The sequence below is a fragment of the Prunus dulcis genome, chromosome 1 (assembly GCF_902201215.1).
Source record: "Prunus dulcis chromosome 1, ALMONDv2, whole genome shotgun sequence".
Taxonomy (NCBI): Eukaryota; Viridiplantae; Streptophyta; class Magnoliopsida; order Rosales; family Rosaceae; genus Prunus; species Prunus dulcis.
The window spans coordinates 43221699-43237232 of NC_047650.1; the positions used below are offsets into that span (position 1 = coordinate 43221699).

At 36.1% G+C, this 15534-nt stretch overlaps 3 protein-coding genes across 5 annotated transcripts; 2 read left to right on the forward strand and 1 right to left on the reverse strand.

Annotated features, from left to right (window-relative positions):
* Nucleotides 1-246: 246 nt before the first annotated feature.
* LOC117614332 lies at nt 247-3770 on the forward strand. Of its 2 annotated transcripts, none has more exons than XM_034343114.1 (3): nt 247-1188; nt 2520-3011; nt 3528-3770. In XM_034343114.1, exons 2-3 carry the CDS (start codon nt 2721-2723, stop codon nt 3672-3674), a joined length of 438 nt encoding a protein of 145 aa, XP_034199005.1. In that variant the 5' UTR covers nt 247-1188; nt 2520-2720; the 3' UTR covers nt 3675-3770. The 2 variants fall into 2 exon arrangements, with proteins under 2 accessions (XP_034199005.1, XP_034199006.1); XM_034343115.1 differs by lacking the exon at nt 247-1188 and adding an exon at nt 1211-1393.
* A 622-nt stretch (nt 3771-4392) lies between these two features.
* On the reverse strand, nt 4393-11884 carry LOC117614707 (MACPF domain-containing protein At4g24290). 2 transcript variants are annotated; one of them, XM_034343603.1, is made up of 8 exons: nt 11609-11884; nt 11058-11360; nt 10247-10485; nt 8906-9107; nt 8009-8077; nt 7696-7882; nt 6035-6201; nt 4393-5536 (listed from the first exon to the last, which is right to left on the reverse strand). In XM_034343603.1, the coding sequence occupies exons 2-8, from the start codon at nt 11316-11318 to the stop codon at nt 4853-4855; spliced, it is 1809 nt and encodes a 602-aa protein (XP_034199494.1). In that variant the 5' UTR covers nt 11319-11360; nt 11609-11884; the 3' UTR covers nt 4393-4852. The 2 variants fall into 2 exon arrangements, with proteins under 2 accessions (XP_034199494.1, XP_034199493.1); XM_034343602.1 differs by having other exon boundaries at nt 8888-9107.
* Nucleotides 11885-14362: 2478 nt separating this feature from the next.
* LOC117614645 lies at nt 14363-15303 on the forward strand. Its single transcript, XM_034343524.1, has one exon. The coding sequence runs from the start codon at nt 14517-14519 to the stop codon at nt 15027-15029; it is 513 nt and encodes a 170-aa protein (XP_034199415.1). The 5' UTR covers nt 14363-14516; the 3' UTR covers nt 15030-15303.
* The last annotated feature ends 231 nt before the right edge of the window (nt 15304-15534 follow it).

The window sequence follows — 15534 nt, forward strand, 5'->3', positions numbered from 1 at the left end:
ACAGCACAGCTGTAAGTTATCCAACATTGATTCTCTCTCCACGTTTCTTTCTTTCTTTCCCACCCACCTTAAATATTTATTTCATTTCGAATTCTTTCTCTCTTTCTGGTATTTTCATAACCTCTGGCTTTGTTAGGTGTGTGTGCTTTAACCCAAATCCCTATTCAATGCCAATTTGGCAAAGCCATCTAAAAATCAATGCCTATGCCTTCTTGCCTTCTTTCTTTCTCTTTGCAAATTGCAGCAGCCTTTAGTTGCATATAGGTTGTTTTAATAATCTGTAGCAGCTTTTTCTTTCTTTTTATTTCTCTCTTTCTTTTATTTAGTGGGTAATTATTGGAGATTATGTGAGATATTGTTACCTTTCCATGATTACATTCAAATGTTAATGTTGGATTTGAATTGGGTTAGTCATTGATGCTATCTCTGTGACTTTTGAACCAAAAGAAAAGTTCATAAAATTGGTTCCACAAAAAAGAGTAATTTTTTATCAACTCTAATCTTTGTCTAGCTGGCCTGACCGTGTGGATTTTCTCCTATTTGTTATGTTGAATATAAATGATAGTTAGAAACTTAGAATGATCATATGTGTGCATTGTGCATGATGGTTAAGCACTTGATGCATATAATCTTTTACTAATTCATAAGTTTATGGAAAGAGAATGCAGTTAATTATGATCAGAATGGCTGAGAAATCATAGCTTCTCTGCTTGTTTCCACCAAGAGGCAGATGGGTTCATGTGGGTTAATGAGTTGGGGTTAGAATTACAAATTGCGACATAAATGAAGATTTAGCACTTAAAAAAAGTTGCCAACTTTTAAAAAGCACCAATGTGCCCCACTTTTGTTTTTGGCTACACAGACAGGGAGGCCCATTCTTTTGATTTCTTTAAGTTTGCTTCTTCAGACAAGGTATAGTATCCATTAAGCTAGGCATCAGGATCATCAACATCAAACCATAAAAAAGAAAAGTTGTGCCAATGGGATTTTCATATAACTTTGTCTTTACATTTTCTATGAGATATTATAAAGCTGGGTGAGCTGCTTCCTTTAAGTAATGCATTGAGAAGTGTTGGTGTCTTGTTTTTTCGTAGCAGCAAAGCTATGGAATCGGAGACTAAGATTATGGTTGCTGCTAATGCTATATGTATGAACCAAAACCAATGGCTTTAGTGCTTCTAAGACCAGGTAAGTCTAGAGGACTCATTAAACATCAACTTTTTGTTGTTGAAATTTTTTCTTGTTAAGTGTCGTTTTTTTCTTTGTGTTGATCTCATTTGCATTTTTAAGCCCAGCTTATGATCTCCAGTAGCTTCTCAAAGAATGAAAATTAGGAACAAATGAGTGAAAATGATCTGCTGGGTTCACTCTTGTCTTCCATTTTAGAACCCAGGTCTGTTAGAAATGAAGTTGAACTGATTTTTACCTCATATTATAAGCAGAGTTCACTCAATTAAGTCCATTTTTAGAGTCACCCTTTCTGCAGTGAATATTTTTGTGTGTACATTTCTTATTTGGAGATGATTGTGATAATAATTGCCTTCTTTCTTTGAGTGTCGGGAAGCAGGCTTGCATTGTTTTAATTGAATAGGCTGGTTAGTTGGGTTTCTGTTTCTAAATGTTTTTGGACCAAGTATAAATCTTGCCAAACACTTCTACGAATTGGTTTTTAAATTGCACTTGAAGGAAATCTGTCCTTTTTCTTGGTGGAAAATATATTCTTTTTAAGTGTTGATGATGACTACCATAAAACGTATACTATTTAAGCAGTTTCCAGAATGCTACTCAACATTTTTTCTGCCCAAACTGTACTTTTCATTCTCCTTCTTCCTGTGCCCTGAAGCAGTCAAGTGCCTTTAAGTTAGCAATTGACACGTTTAGACTTCTTCGTCTCAAGTCTTTTCTGTTTTCAGGTTTTCTTTGACCTGTTTTGGAGCTTAAGCATAGCATTGTTTTCAGCTGAGTGTTGTGAAATTTTTCCCTAGAGCAATACAAGAAATTTGAAGATACATTGACAGTCTGGTGATCGTGAAAGGCCTCATGGTCAATTATCTTTTTAAGCATATAAATATCACATGTTCCAAGTTATGAAAGATTATTTGTAGCTTAAATTCATGATATCGGCTTTGAAGAAATCTTAAACCGTTTGAACTATCATACAATATTCTTCAAGAAAATGTTTCAATTATTTGCTTATTTTACTGCTTTTTGAGTGGTTGTCCAGAGTTCAAAAGTTGATTTTCTAGATCAGAATGGTAATGTCATAATCTCTGTGGATTGCCTTGTTCACTACTCATCCCCAGGAAATATAACCAATACTGTGCCTTTAATGGTACTTGACATAATCAATGCATTTGTACGAGTCTAGAGCTTCTCTTTTGTTGGTATTTAAAGAGGCAATAGCTACATTTTTCTTTTCTTTCTATTTGCTACATCTTTACTGTGATTTCTTGCAACATTGGTTTTGAATCATCCTTATATCAGAATGTTAAAGGTCTTTTTCATGTTTTCTTTTTCAGCTTGAGGCGTCAATATATATGTGCAAAGAAAATCTTATAGAAGAATCAAAATGTTACCAACATCTGAATTAGGTAGAAGCCTGCATTTGATCACTCTCACCAATTAATTCTTACAGCATCCATAGCAAATATCCCAACCCCCTTTTGCCCCCGAAATTAGCTTTAAAGTGGGGAGAAAGCGAAACCCTAGTGAGTGGGACTATGAACGAGATTGGTTCTGCAAGAGCAAAACCATGGAACATATATACAAGTTCAGACTCAAGCCCATCTCAAGCGGGAATTGATCGGCAAGTGCAATGGAAAAGCTCTGGGACATCCATGAATGCCATTTCTTTTGGATTTGTTGCCACAGCTATCTTGATATCTATGTTTCTTATCATGGCCATCTTTGAACATTTGTTCAAGCCAAGTCCTTCCTTTTCCACACCTGAAAGCGCAACTCATGGTTCTCTAGAGTCTGGCACTTTTAAGAAGCATGGAATTCCACAAACTGTAAGTTCCTACTTCATATTGTTGTTGAAAAATTCCTCAAACTGTAAGTTCCTACTTCATATTGTTGTTGAAGTAATTACATAAGAGGAATTTTATGTTGTGTTTAATATGTTCCAATCTGATTTCAAACCCTTGTGATTTTTAATGTTCTCCATTCCCTTCAAGTACTAGTTTTACTTCCATAATTGGAAGGGAAATCTGAAATTTTTCTGATGCAAAAAAAAAAGAAAAGTGCTTTCTTATCATGCATGAATAACAAAATTGCTAGCATTCCAAGTCGTTATATCTTCACCTGCATTTCCCCTTTTATTCTTCTACAAGAACAGGGGAGTTTTTAGATTTGAGTACTTTTTGCACTGTCCTTTTTCCCCTAGTTATGTCTGCTTCTGCAAGCTCTCTGTACTTCAAATGATTGAGAATTCTTCACTTTTCTGAGCTCAACCTAGCCTTAAAATATGAACTCTTCTAATTACTTCATCTACTTGTTTGAGCTGATCTTGATTGTTCATCTTACAGGTTTCGACATCTTATGCGCCTGATTTCTCAGTGTTGATGCCAGGACAGCAGTATCCTACCTACCTTGCCCAGCCTGCTCCTCTCCCCTCCTGCTCTAGGGAAGGGATTTGTTGGCCTTCCCATGAACATAAATTGGTACTTCCTTAGGATATACATACTTCCATTGCGGCATTATAATTACCGGGGCTGTTTGTATATCTACAAAATGGTCATATTTCTTCAGTTCCATACTAAAATTTTCTATTAAAAGCTGTCTTCTGCAAGAACATACTATCCTTCACCAGATAATCAGCATTTGACTATGGACTTTTGTCAAAAATCAGATATTCCTTGCTGTATTTTGTGGTTTCCCTCCCTTTCTGGAGAAAATTATTGCCCACTTGAAATTTGTGTGGCAAAATAGTTGAATTAGAAGGAAGCAATTGCATAATTGAAAAATTAAAACTCGAGTCCAAGTGCGCAGAGTTTGAATGAGATATACAGATAATGCAATATACAAACATAATCCACCCGGTATTCTATAGTGAGGGCCTTAGATGAGGTTGTATTTATTAACTGTTGAATTAAACTAACTAATTTGATCCAATGGCTAAAAGATAGAGCCTCATCTAAAGACCTTAGATAAGACCCTCATCTAAGGACCTTAGCATGCTAGAAGAGGGTCAATGGAACAAAAGTCGCAAGTGGGTGCACAATGAGCAGCCAAGCTTAGGGCCTTTTTTATGAACCTGACTTTTTTGTCATACGTCTAAAGTCGCAAGTGGGTGCACAATATTGTAGAAATATCCAAAAAAATTTAGTAGAAACACAAGAATTAAAAATTGTCTGGAGGAAACTCAAAGGCATAACTGATTTGGAGCTTAGCTTGTAAAATGAAATTATTTCTGGAATGTCAATTCCATGCAAAAATGGATTTTGATTCCCTTTCCCTATATGTTTACAAGGAAGACGTAACCGCCTCTTCTGTTACGGTAAATTCATCCAAATCTAGACACCATGGCTGAAGCCTACCCAATCCGCAAACCGTTGAAAGCCAAAAGCTCAGCTCATATACCCCACCCAAAATTTTACATCAGATAAATTTGCAAATGACAGAACCCTGCCCTGTTATGAACTTGTGAAGATCAGAAAAATCTACATTCAAAACAAATGACATCAGAGGTGAGAAATGAAATATACACGAATCCTAACCCTCTGATTTCAAATACCCTCACCCTCTCACATCCACCCCGTTCTTCCTCCTCTTAGTACCATACATCTATACCATGTAACTTCTTTTCTTCTTGGGAACTTCTCCATTTTAATTTGACAAAAAGCAGAATGAGCTAATGTCCCTCCAACTCTTCATCAGGTAATATCACAGTCAATAAAGAATACTTCACACGGAGTGAAATCCTGCCCTTCTCAACCACTAGCCTTGCCCCAGAGACAACCCAATAACCTGGAGTCTCTTGTGGCCCTCTTGTCATCTCTGTTGTATCAACAAATTTCCGAAGCTTTGGAGCTTGGATAGGGACCGGAGGACCCCCAGGGTAAACAGCAGAATTTATGTTCACATCTGCTGGCCGCGGAGGCGGCTTCTGAACTGTTGTAAAATGATGGCTGATTAGTGTTGATATGAGTCCAGATTTATGTGCCAAACCTGGTGATCCATCCCATTCAGGATGCTTTACAACTGTAGCCCCAAAAACAGTAGAAAACCGGAGTCTCAAGAAGAGGATATTCTTTATTCCATAATTCTCAACCTGTAACTGGGCTCCGGTTACTATTGAAAGATCCTCATCAGACTCCACAGGCGCAGTGCAGACATGAGAGAAGTTCTTCCATTGGACTTTCTCGTAGTATTTACGATCATAGGAATCACGACGGAAGTTTCCATTTGGATCATCTTCGAGTTGGAAGATTTTTGGAAGAGAGGACAGGTGTTGTAAGTGGATGGCCAAACGGTTGCTTCTTTTGCCTTCTAGGTACAGCCGCAGACCAGTCACTGGCCTCTTTCCTACGTCAACCTGATATCAACGTATAACAAATAATGATTGCCAGAAAGAAAACTGTTTAAAGCATGCCAAGTACTCACATCACATTCTCTCTCTCTATTTTCTGTTCAATAATCAGATGGTATAGTTTATGTCATGGAATTAGTGGAGCATCATGACAAATGCGAAGACAGTAAATCACCACTCAAACAGAGTCCATTATCAATTCAGAGAATTGCAGAACTTTTTTTTTGAATAGAAACATTGTATTGAGAACAGGGATTGACCAAAAAAAAAAAAAAAAAGATATGAGAACAGGGTGACAAAAGTTTTCTATTACCTTCTGTTCTAAAAATAGACAGAATAAAACAGTTTCTTGAGTTAATGGATGAATGACTGGTTCAACTTCAACATGACAAAAAAAATTGTCCCATGAACATAAAAAAATGTATTTTAAACCACTCAGTCGCAACAAATTTTTTCTTTTCTATCTTTCTGAAGAAAAAAAAGGTAAGCATAGGGATACATTACCAGACTGGTGTTAACGTAAAGTTTAGGCCCCATTAAGCTAAACTGTAGAGATGCATTGCTTTGTTGTTTCCGCTGTGGACCAAGAGGAAGTTCACTAAAAACTGGTGCCCATTGCCTTGGCAGCTGGAATTCCAAAAACTGATGGAGCTCTTCAATTGGTGGTTTATCTGCAAGATAGGAGCAGAACTGAAATTTACTCCTGTTTCTTTTCTTTATTTTATTTATAAAAAAAAAATGATAATGCTTTGAATCTGTTGCAAAGCTAAAAACTTATCCTGTAATATTGTGGACCAACCCTACAGATTATAAACTCCTCAGCTCCAGAAGGTGTTTCTCCATTAATGGAACAATTGTGCTAAGTTACTCTTAAAATTAAAAGGATCATGATTCCCGTTCACAAGCATGCTTTTATAACAGAAATGTGCAATATCCATTAGAAAAGCACAATCGGTTTTGGAAGGTGTAATCTCCTCTTAGTCAAAACAAATTGGCCCCAATATTCCATTGTAGGCAGTATATGCATGGCCACTACATTCATATGCTAGAGTGCTTCATCACTTAAACAGACTCTCTTTTTATTTTTGGCATCAAATTTCCCAATAGCTCATATTTTATTCTTCTAAAAGTAAAGAAAACAAAACATGGTGGAGGATACTTTCCTGGAAACTACAAATAAAAGGTTTTAGAAGCTACACATGAAAATCTGACATAGTTTCAGTTTAGGAAATGATGCTTTCAAAAACTCAAAATCTCAGTAAATTTATTACTTATATTTAGTTTCTTTCACAAACTAAAAAAAATTACAAATCAATACCAAAGAAAGTGAAAAAAAAAAATTTCCAAGAAACTTCTATTTAGAAAACGTTTAGGAAAGACAACTGCAGTCTTAGAAATTTGCTGGGATGGAAAAAGAATTTAGCTCGGGGCTTTTAAGGGCTGTAAACAGTGCTGATGAAGTTAAGTTGGCTACTTGTAGATTCTAGAGTTTTTGAATAGGCTGACTCACAGTTTTTAAGGTAAGAATTAACAGTTTGCGGTGACAGGAAGTTGGAGAATTTGCATAACTTCGTCTAGTAAAATAGATAGAAAACCACTGACCCTTGTTACACAGCAGTGCCTTTCCCCTTAAGAGGGAGGTTGTGGATTTGAGTCCCAGCACCAGGGATGGGCAATGGGTACGCAAAAGACACACAACCGTCACCATCACCACCACCAATTCCTAACACCAAATGGGTACCCATTGCCCATCCCAACCTATGGCACCTCAGATTAGGATTGCACATAATCTTGAACAAGCATCAACGGCTAGAAACCTGAAATTAGACCCACGGGTCACAACAACAGCCCATCTCCAGCAGAAGAACTCCCGACTCCTAAAACTTAACAAACCATAAATAAATGTAAAAAGCAGCTTCCTACGGCATGTGCAAACGCAAGTCCATGTTCTCTTTCCAAATATATGACATGCTGCCAAACTGTGAATCTATACCATGCATCCAAACAAGATTCCGCTTCATCAATGATTTGGATTGAAACTCTGGCAACATAACATACCAAACTATCTATAGATATGATATACACAAATGAGAGTCAAGATTTTTAAATGCAGTAAATAGAAAATCAAATGCAACAGTGATGCAAACAGAATAATTTTTGCTTACATCGTAAATAAAGATTTATGGCATGGCTCAAGAATCCACTCCCTGGAACTCCATTCAGCAGAGAAGTAATTGGTATAAATGACATCGCAATTACATCAGGTTCAAACTGAACAGTTTGTAACCATTCATTATGGGATAGATTTCTCGTATCACTTCCACCTCTCCTCTTGCAAATGCTTACAATATCCTGCAACTAAAGTAATTTAGTGACAAAATACACAGACGCACAATTTTAAAAAGTAAGATTTACAAAGATATCTAATAACCAATGAATTCAGTCAGACAATGAACGAGGTTTAGTAATAAAACGCACTTCCTTGCGTGAATAAGAACTTGATGGACTAGTATCTGCAAAGCGCAACCTCTGCTCCCTGATTTCAAACTGAGAAAAAAAGAAGAAGATAAGATCTCCTTTTGAAGGGGAAAGAAGGATACGTAACTAATTCAGACAATAACTTTTTAAGGCAATCCATTGTTGATAAAAAGAATTATATTAGGCAATCCAAAATCAAATCCCACAAGGACAAGGAAACAATAAATCCCTGCCAAAACAAAATAGCAAAACTATTACTTCAGCACCTATATGCCTAAAAACACAACAACTCCCATCAACTTATGCTTCCATATAACTTAAATCATCCAAAAGAATAATTTTATTCAACAATAACAACCATTTTGCAAATCTTTGGTAATCCAGTTTCAACGGGCTTTTCCTTCACATGTGTCACACAAATGAAAACTTTAAGAAAATGAAATAGATTTCAAGTCATAGTCTAATATGAATTACTCTGAAGGTTTTCTTTTCAACTCATTATATCAACTCAGGAATTTTGATACATCTAGGAAAGGATACATCCTTGTATCTATCCCACATATAATCACTAGAAACTCTGGAATACCAAGATTCAAAATTATCCAGAACAAAGGATATTAACCTTTAACCTTCAAATACTTTGTCATCCATTCTTTTTATAAACAGGTCAGTAGATTCAGAACTACTTCTTGCCATCTAAGAGCAATTTTATTATCTAACCAAACAGACAGGATTCCTTCGAGAATTAAGAAATAAAACTAATAGTTATTAGCAGTCCAAAGACCAAACTCACTGTAAGGAATCAGATTGTAGGTAACATATACTATTGATTGAAACAATTTAGATGCTAAAATTAAAATGTTGAACTAAATTAAGTACCATAGATGCGTTACGAACCCTGTCATTCTTGTAAACTTGTTCCGAAGGCATACCATACTGACCATTTGCATCTAAAAACCTTTTATCTGCCATATCCTTTAATTTTTTCTGTATATCAGCTGGTTGAAGAGTTGAAGAATGCTGCTGCTTCATATATATAACATCCTTCCCTCCCATCTTCACACCAACAACAATATGGGTTCCAAATGTCTCTATAAACCTAGAATGAACATGAACTATTAAAAACACATTCCAGTGTTCAAGTTTGAATATAGTACACTTAGATAAAATAAAACTAATAAAAGAAAGAAGATATATCATAACATTTGTGTTCACCACGAGACATAGAGATCATAACTCTCGATGGTAAGAAGACTCAACCCCACCTATTACTGCATTTTACAGATGCCATATAGTTCAAACCAAAAAAAACATCAACATGAAAATTGGTTATTTCACTTGAGAACCATGAGGTCCAAGTATTTTGCAAGAATATGCATGACCATGAAACATAATTTAGGTCCCTTGCATTGGATGCAATTTAATTTTGGCAAGTCTTTTAATGAGGTGTTTCCTTGGCAACGTGAATACTAAAGTTATTTCTTAGTTCCAGAACATAATCAGGATCCTCGGGCAACAGATGCTCATTAATGTAAAGAGTTCTTGCATTCCCTAGACAATAAAAGCTCTAGACATAAATGGCAATAAATAAGTCAAAAAAGAAAGGAAAAGTTTGCAAAGCTGTTGACACCTCTGGTTATACATGAGAAGATTGTTAAGAAGAGTTCTTTAATAACAAAGCACACTTGTTATTTCTTGAAACAAAATGTTTGCCATGCAAAAATATTTCCTAGCTGGCACAGAACCAGAAAGAAGAATCTTGTCAGTTATTTGCATCATTGAATATGACCAACCCTAGTGTCCACTTTGTTACCACATAACCAAACACTGAATTGCAGGAGTATGGTACAAGTACAACAGAATTCTGCTAAAAATGAATTGATGAAGTATGGTTCTTACCCTAAATATTTCACAAACAAATCAAATTCACTTGCTTGGAAAAACTAAATAAATATTTTGGACAAGCCTTATGAACCATGGTTCTTACCCTTTTTCTCTTTTTATACCTCCTTACACACGCAAGGCACATATGTGCATGGCATATGCAAATCAAATAGCATTTGAAAAGTATATTACAAAGACAAGCTTCCTATCAGAAGTCAATAAACTGTAGTATGAATTAATGACATGAAGCTTTAAAGACTGAGCTTCGCGTAGATCAGCACTAACGTTATCATTTGCCCAAAAACTCTGTAAACCCAGCATGTATATAGACACTAATGTTATCATGTAATTCACCTTGCTAATGCAGCAGGTTCCCATGATGATGGGACTGCCTTTTTAACGTTATCAAGTAGTACCATCTGAGATTTTTCCAGTGCAACAGTATAGAGAGTGATGAACACCCCATCGAAAGCAAGGGTCTTAGTGTTAGCTGCATCTTTCTGCCAACAGCCTGAGAATTCAAACATAGAATTGAAAAGACCTGAGGGTATTTTTCCAGTCAATGAAATTTCCTGGTTGAACTGCTCTGACATCTGCAGGGAGAGAGAAAACGAGAGAGATTAAAAAAAGAAAAGAAAAAAAAAAGAAAAAAAAAAAGGCAGCAAATTCACTTTCTGCTCTACTACCACTTTACATGCTTAAAGCAAAATCACAATAGACAAATAAAATTCACTTAGGAGAATCTAATGCAGTATCTTAGCATAGAAGCTACTCTGGTATTTTTAAGGGTATGCAATCCAGCATTCAAATATTTGTTCATTACTAGAAATCCAGCCTAACACCACCCAATCCCCATGACCAAACAACAAGGAGCCTGGATTTCACACTAGGACTTTTTTTGTTCCTTTCTTGGGGCAGGGTAATCAGCATTCAGCTATCTCATGGTTTTGTCCATTTTTGTGTTAGTTAAACTACTATAATCATCAAACAAGCATAAAAGACTGTATACAAATAACATTTTTGCTAGATTGTATCCATATGTACAACTGTTTAAAAACAGGCCACAAATATGAAGATTAGATTTTAGATTTTAGATAACAAAACTGCAATGGTAGTATGCACACCGAAACATGTGAGAATTGGGATTGAGAACAACTGAAGATACCTGTTGGAAAGAGAGAACATCGGACCTGAAGCGTGTGCGCTCTCCTTTATCGCATTTTATTGATTTGGGAACATTGGGGATTGTAATCCCACCTGGAAGAACAATCTCACGACCCCCATCGTCATCGATTTCAATCAATCGAGAAGTGTACGACTCTCCTTTGCAGTACTTGAGCCTTAAATCGATGGATATATCATATCCATGCCCAATTGATGCAATCGCAATCTCAGCAGCTTTTGGAGCTGGAACCTTAAGCGCCATCACTCAGCACATCGCTATTTTTCACCAAACAAAGATCCAAAGCTGCATTTTTCACAAATAAGTTTATAAGAACTCAACATACAGCTTCGCATATGTCCTAATCCAAAAGCTATCATTAGAGTCCATAAATTCAGCTCAGAAGTATTGAAAAGTTGACAAATTTTACACAGAAACCAGATCGAAGCTGAAAATATAGCTCACATTAAACAATTCAAGGTCGAGCTAACCAAAAAGTGTAATTAAATGTGTAAATGTATGAATATTTTGCAGAAATTAGGCGGATGCAATACATTTTTTTAGCTAGAAATGGAACTGGCAGGAAACAGAGCTGAAACGCAGTCGTTCTACTTGGAATTCTTGCGAATTGTGCAATGCCAGTGCGAGATTCGGCTTCGATTATACAAAACCCTGGCTCGAGGACTAGGTTTTCGGAAGAGAAACCCTACTCAGAGAGAGAGAGAGAGAGATGTATGTCAAATGTGCGAAAAGCACGGGAGGGAGTGAGTGAGGGGAACAGAGAGAGAGAGAGAGAGAGTTCGTGTTGTGGGGTTTGACCGAATTTGAAAGATTTTTATTGACCCGTGTGAGTTGTTGTTATGAGAACCAGAAAATGTATGGGGAAGGAACGGTGGGCCCCCAATGTATTATTTTTTATTTTTTTGGGTCAAGGACTTTTAATTGCTAGTTTATCAACAAATATAAATAAATTGTCCAAATGGTGCTCAACTTGTAGCACACTTTCTATTTCTATTTTCACCATATTTTTTATTTTAAGAATAATTGTCACTTGAAGTTTTTTTGGGACAAAAAATTGTCACTTGCCTCAAAATGAGGATATTATAGAATGGTTTGGATGGTATAATCTTTCACTTTCCTATATAATTAAATGTTTTATTGTTTGCTGGGAACAAAACAATCGCCTAGTCTTTCAAAATAAGGCACCACAAAATGTTTGTAATCAAATAAGGGCTTGCCTTTCTTCTACTAATTCAATTTGTATTTCCCTCTCCCTACATTATGTAACTCCACTTATTGAGTTAGATATTTCTAGATAGGCATGTAAAATGGGCTCATTCGGCCCTATTGAGGGTTACTTCAGACCCTAGTTAGTTACGGACCTTTTTTGCTCTAGGGATTGAATGGGTTAGCCCTATCTAAAATAGGCTAAGCCTAAACCCTACCCAAGGGTCAAAAACTTTTGGGCTCATGAACGGCCCTATATGGCCCTATCAAATAGGCCACGTATATAATTAATTAAAGTATGAATTTTGGGAAACTTAATCAGGGTACGAAGTTAATACCAAAAAAAAAAAAATGATGTAGTAAGCCCGTAATAACGAGTTGGGCCAGCCAAAAGCCCAAAAAGTAGGGCCGAGTTCAGAGTAGCCCATCATGCTTGGACAATTTTTACAAGACTATATCAGACAGCTATAAAGGACCCTCATTATAAGTCCTCACTATAACCCTTCATTCTAGCCTCCTTGCAAATGTAATGTAATACCAATAGGGTGCTAGTTGGATTAGCCCAGACCCTTGGTGCACTTTCAAGTGGTCCTGGATTCAAGCCCTCATGGTACCCGCATGTGTGAGTTTTTTCCCTTTCCCCTTCTTAACTTTGAAAGGAAAAATGAAGAAGCCACAAACCTATTCACCACCATATTCCACCACCACCAGTCACTCTAGATGGGATCTTTATTGGCAACTCATCTTACCCCAATTCAACCTTTCACAAATTCATTGAAGCATCAAAATAGTTGTAAACAAAATTTTAGGTCAACCATTCACTTCCCATTTGATTTTGGTAAAAGGGAAGGTTCTTCATCATGATTTCTACACCTAAAGAGAGTATGAGAAATAGTAAATAAAAAATTAAGACATCGCATCTCGTCGATTGAAGTGGATGAGAAATGATTTGTTTGGGCATACTTTTGTCAAGTGTTCTTTTGTTAGAAATATGTGAAAAAATTGTTAAAAATCAAAGTGTATACTGGATAAGTATTTTCAAACTCGGAAGTACTTTTAACTATTTCAGCTAAACGCTATTAAAAACATTTTTAGCACCTCAAAAAGCATTCCCAAACAAAGTCAAAGACTAACCCAAAAAATAAGATAAAATAATAGAACAACCACGATGACTTGAAGAAACATACCACATCTATTGATCATGAGTAGTTTCAAACCTTCCAATCTTAAAGGTTTTATGTTCTTTTTGTAAGGTATACTCCATTAGATTATATCAACCGTTCAACCCGGACTAGAATGCCTAACTCATTGACAATTGGGAGGAGATGCGGTGAATGTGTTTTGTGTTTTGCTAATATTATTTTATTTATTTATTATGCAAGTGATATTGAGAAAAGGGGGAATCGAACTTAAGACCTCATGGGTAAATGCTCTTAATTACTTGAACTATAAGCCATTTACAGTTAAAGTTGTTTTTAATTTAATTCGTGTGGTACTCGTTTTCATTTTCAACGTTGTGGTACTCGTTTTCATTTTCAACGTTGTGGTACTTGTTTTCATGTTCAACGTTGTTGTACTTGTTTTCATTCTCAACGTTGTTGTACTCATTTTCATTTCAAGTGAAATAAAATTATATTTTTGAAATTTCAACTTCTTTAAGTTAAAATGTTATAAATAAATAAAAATCCCAATAATTTTTTTGGGTCAAAAAATCTCGATGGTATAAATGCATTGGAGATGGTCTAATACCAAACTTCCCAATAAGAAAGAGTTGTAATTAACCGCAATTAACACCCTTTTTTCCTTACATGCATAATAATAATAATAATAATAATCCTTTTCCCTATTCTCCTCCTGTTACCATCAATATGTTGCCAAATCTGACATCTTTCACTTTTTAATGCACACCAGATGGTTAGGAATCTACCCTTTAGCTATTTTCAACTCACGAGTCTTCTCATCCACAACATGTCTCCAGTTTCTTCTCACCTTCTATACCCCATCCTTTGGACCTTCCCGCACTCACAAAGGCCCCACTTTCAAAAGCTCCATTGTCTTTATAAGCATATGCAAATTACCATCTACCTCCGCCAATTCAAGCTCTACCTCTAACTTCTCTTCTCTTCTCTTCTCTTCTTCTTTCTTCTTTTCTTTCTGGTGTATATACTTCTAGCTAGCTAGCTAGCTAGCTATCTGTATTCACAAGCCACACCTCCATTTTCAAAACACACCAAAATGGATAAATATTCCAAGATCAACATCATGAGGCACTCCCAAAACTCAAGATCCATAGACTTTTCAGATCTTGTATCATTTTCCCCAACTCAAAAATCCAACACCACCACAAACCCCACCAAGAAAACCAAAGAAAACAATCTCCAGATCAAGAAAAACAGCACAACCCAAGATCAGAAAGGAGATGAAGATGATGAACAACAAGGCAATAGTGTTGGAGAGAGCTTTGGTAGTGTGGTGGCATTGAAAAGGAACAACTCCATCTCCTCTTCTTCTTCTTCAGCTGCTTCTGGATTTCAGTCTGCATTCAAAGGAGCATTCTCAATGAGAAGATCTTCTTCAGTGTCAGAGAGGTATTGCAGGATCCATGACCAATCTACAACAACATTAACATCATCACCCATTGATGATGATGAAGATCAAGCTGCTGCTTGGGGGACAACAAGATCTATGAAGAAAAAGCACAAAGGAGGCAAGATCCTTAAAGCCTGTAAGCGCTTTTTTGGACTGTAGCTTATATTAGCTTGTAGCTCACTTTCAGTCACATAAATTATCAGTAACAGACAGATACACCCACCAGTGCACTGCGTTCTGTATCTTATTTTTTGGTTGAGACTACTTGAGATGAGATAGATCCTCTTATTATTTAATTGTTTGAAGAGGAAGAGTGAATTTTGGATGCTGCCATTGTTGGGCAATCAGAGCTTTATATATTATTATATATAACCAGTCTACTTTCAAATTTTCAATTCACTTTTGGATATAATTCAACCCAATTATTACCTAATTAGTGGCCTTTGAGGCTTTTGACTCCAACCAACAAATGGGAGACAGAGGGGAAAGAACACAAGCAAACACCTTCCAACTTTAATATTCATTAAGGAGATGAGATGAAATATGAATATAATTCTATGCTTATGTAATTTATGTGTTGGAATTGTACTTGTCCCAACACTATCACCCACTATCACTTTATAATAATAATAAAATAGCATTTTCATGAGCAATAGTCTATGAA

What these genes read in the sequence shown, in the direction of transcription:
- LOC117614332 (XM_034343114.1), top strand. Translation starts at nt 2,721, where the DNA reads ATGAACGAGATTGGTTCTGCAAGAGCAAAACCATGGAACATATATACA. An exon ending in AGCATGGAATTCCACAAACT is followed by an intron (nt 3,012 to 3,527) that starts GTAAGTTCCTAC and finishes TTCATCTTACAG; the next exon opens with GTTTCGACATCTTATGCGCC.
- LOC117614707 (XM_034343602.1), bottom strand. Translation starts at nt 11,318, where the DNA reads ATGGCGCTTAAGGTTCCAGCTCCAAAAGCTGCTGAGATTGCGATTGCA. An exon ending in GGGTTCGTAACGCATCTATG is followed by an intron (nt 8,078 to 8,887) that starts GTACTTAATTTA and finishes TTTTTTTCTCAG; the next exon opens with TTTGAAATCAGGGAGCAGAG. An exon ending in TTTACGTTAACACCAGTCTG is followed by an intron (nt 5,537 to 6,034) that starts GTAATGTATCCC and finishes CGTTGATATCAG; the next exon opens with GTTGACGTAGGAAAGAGGCC.
- LOC117614645 (XM_034343524.1), top strand. Translation starts at nt 14,517, where the DNA reads ATGGATAAATATTCCAAGATCAACATCATGAGGCACTCCCAAAACTCA.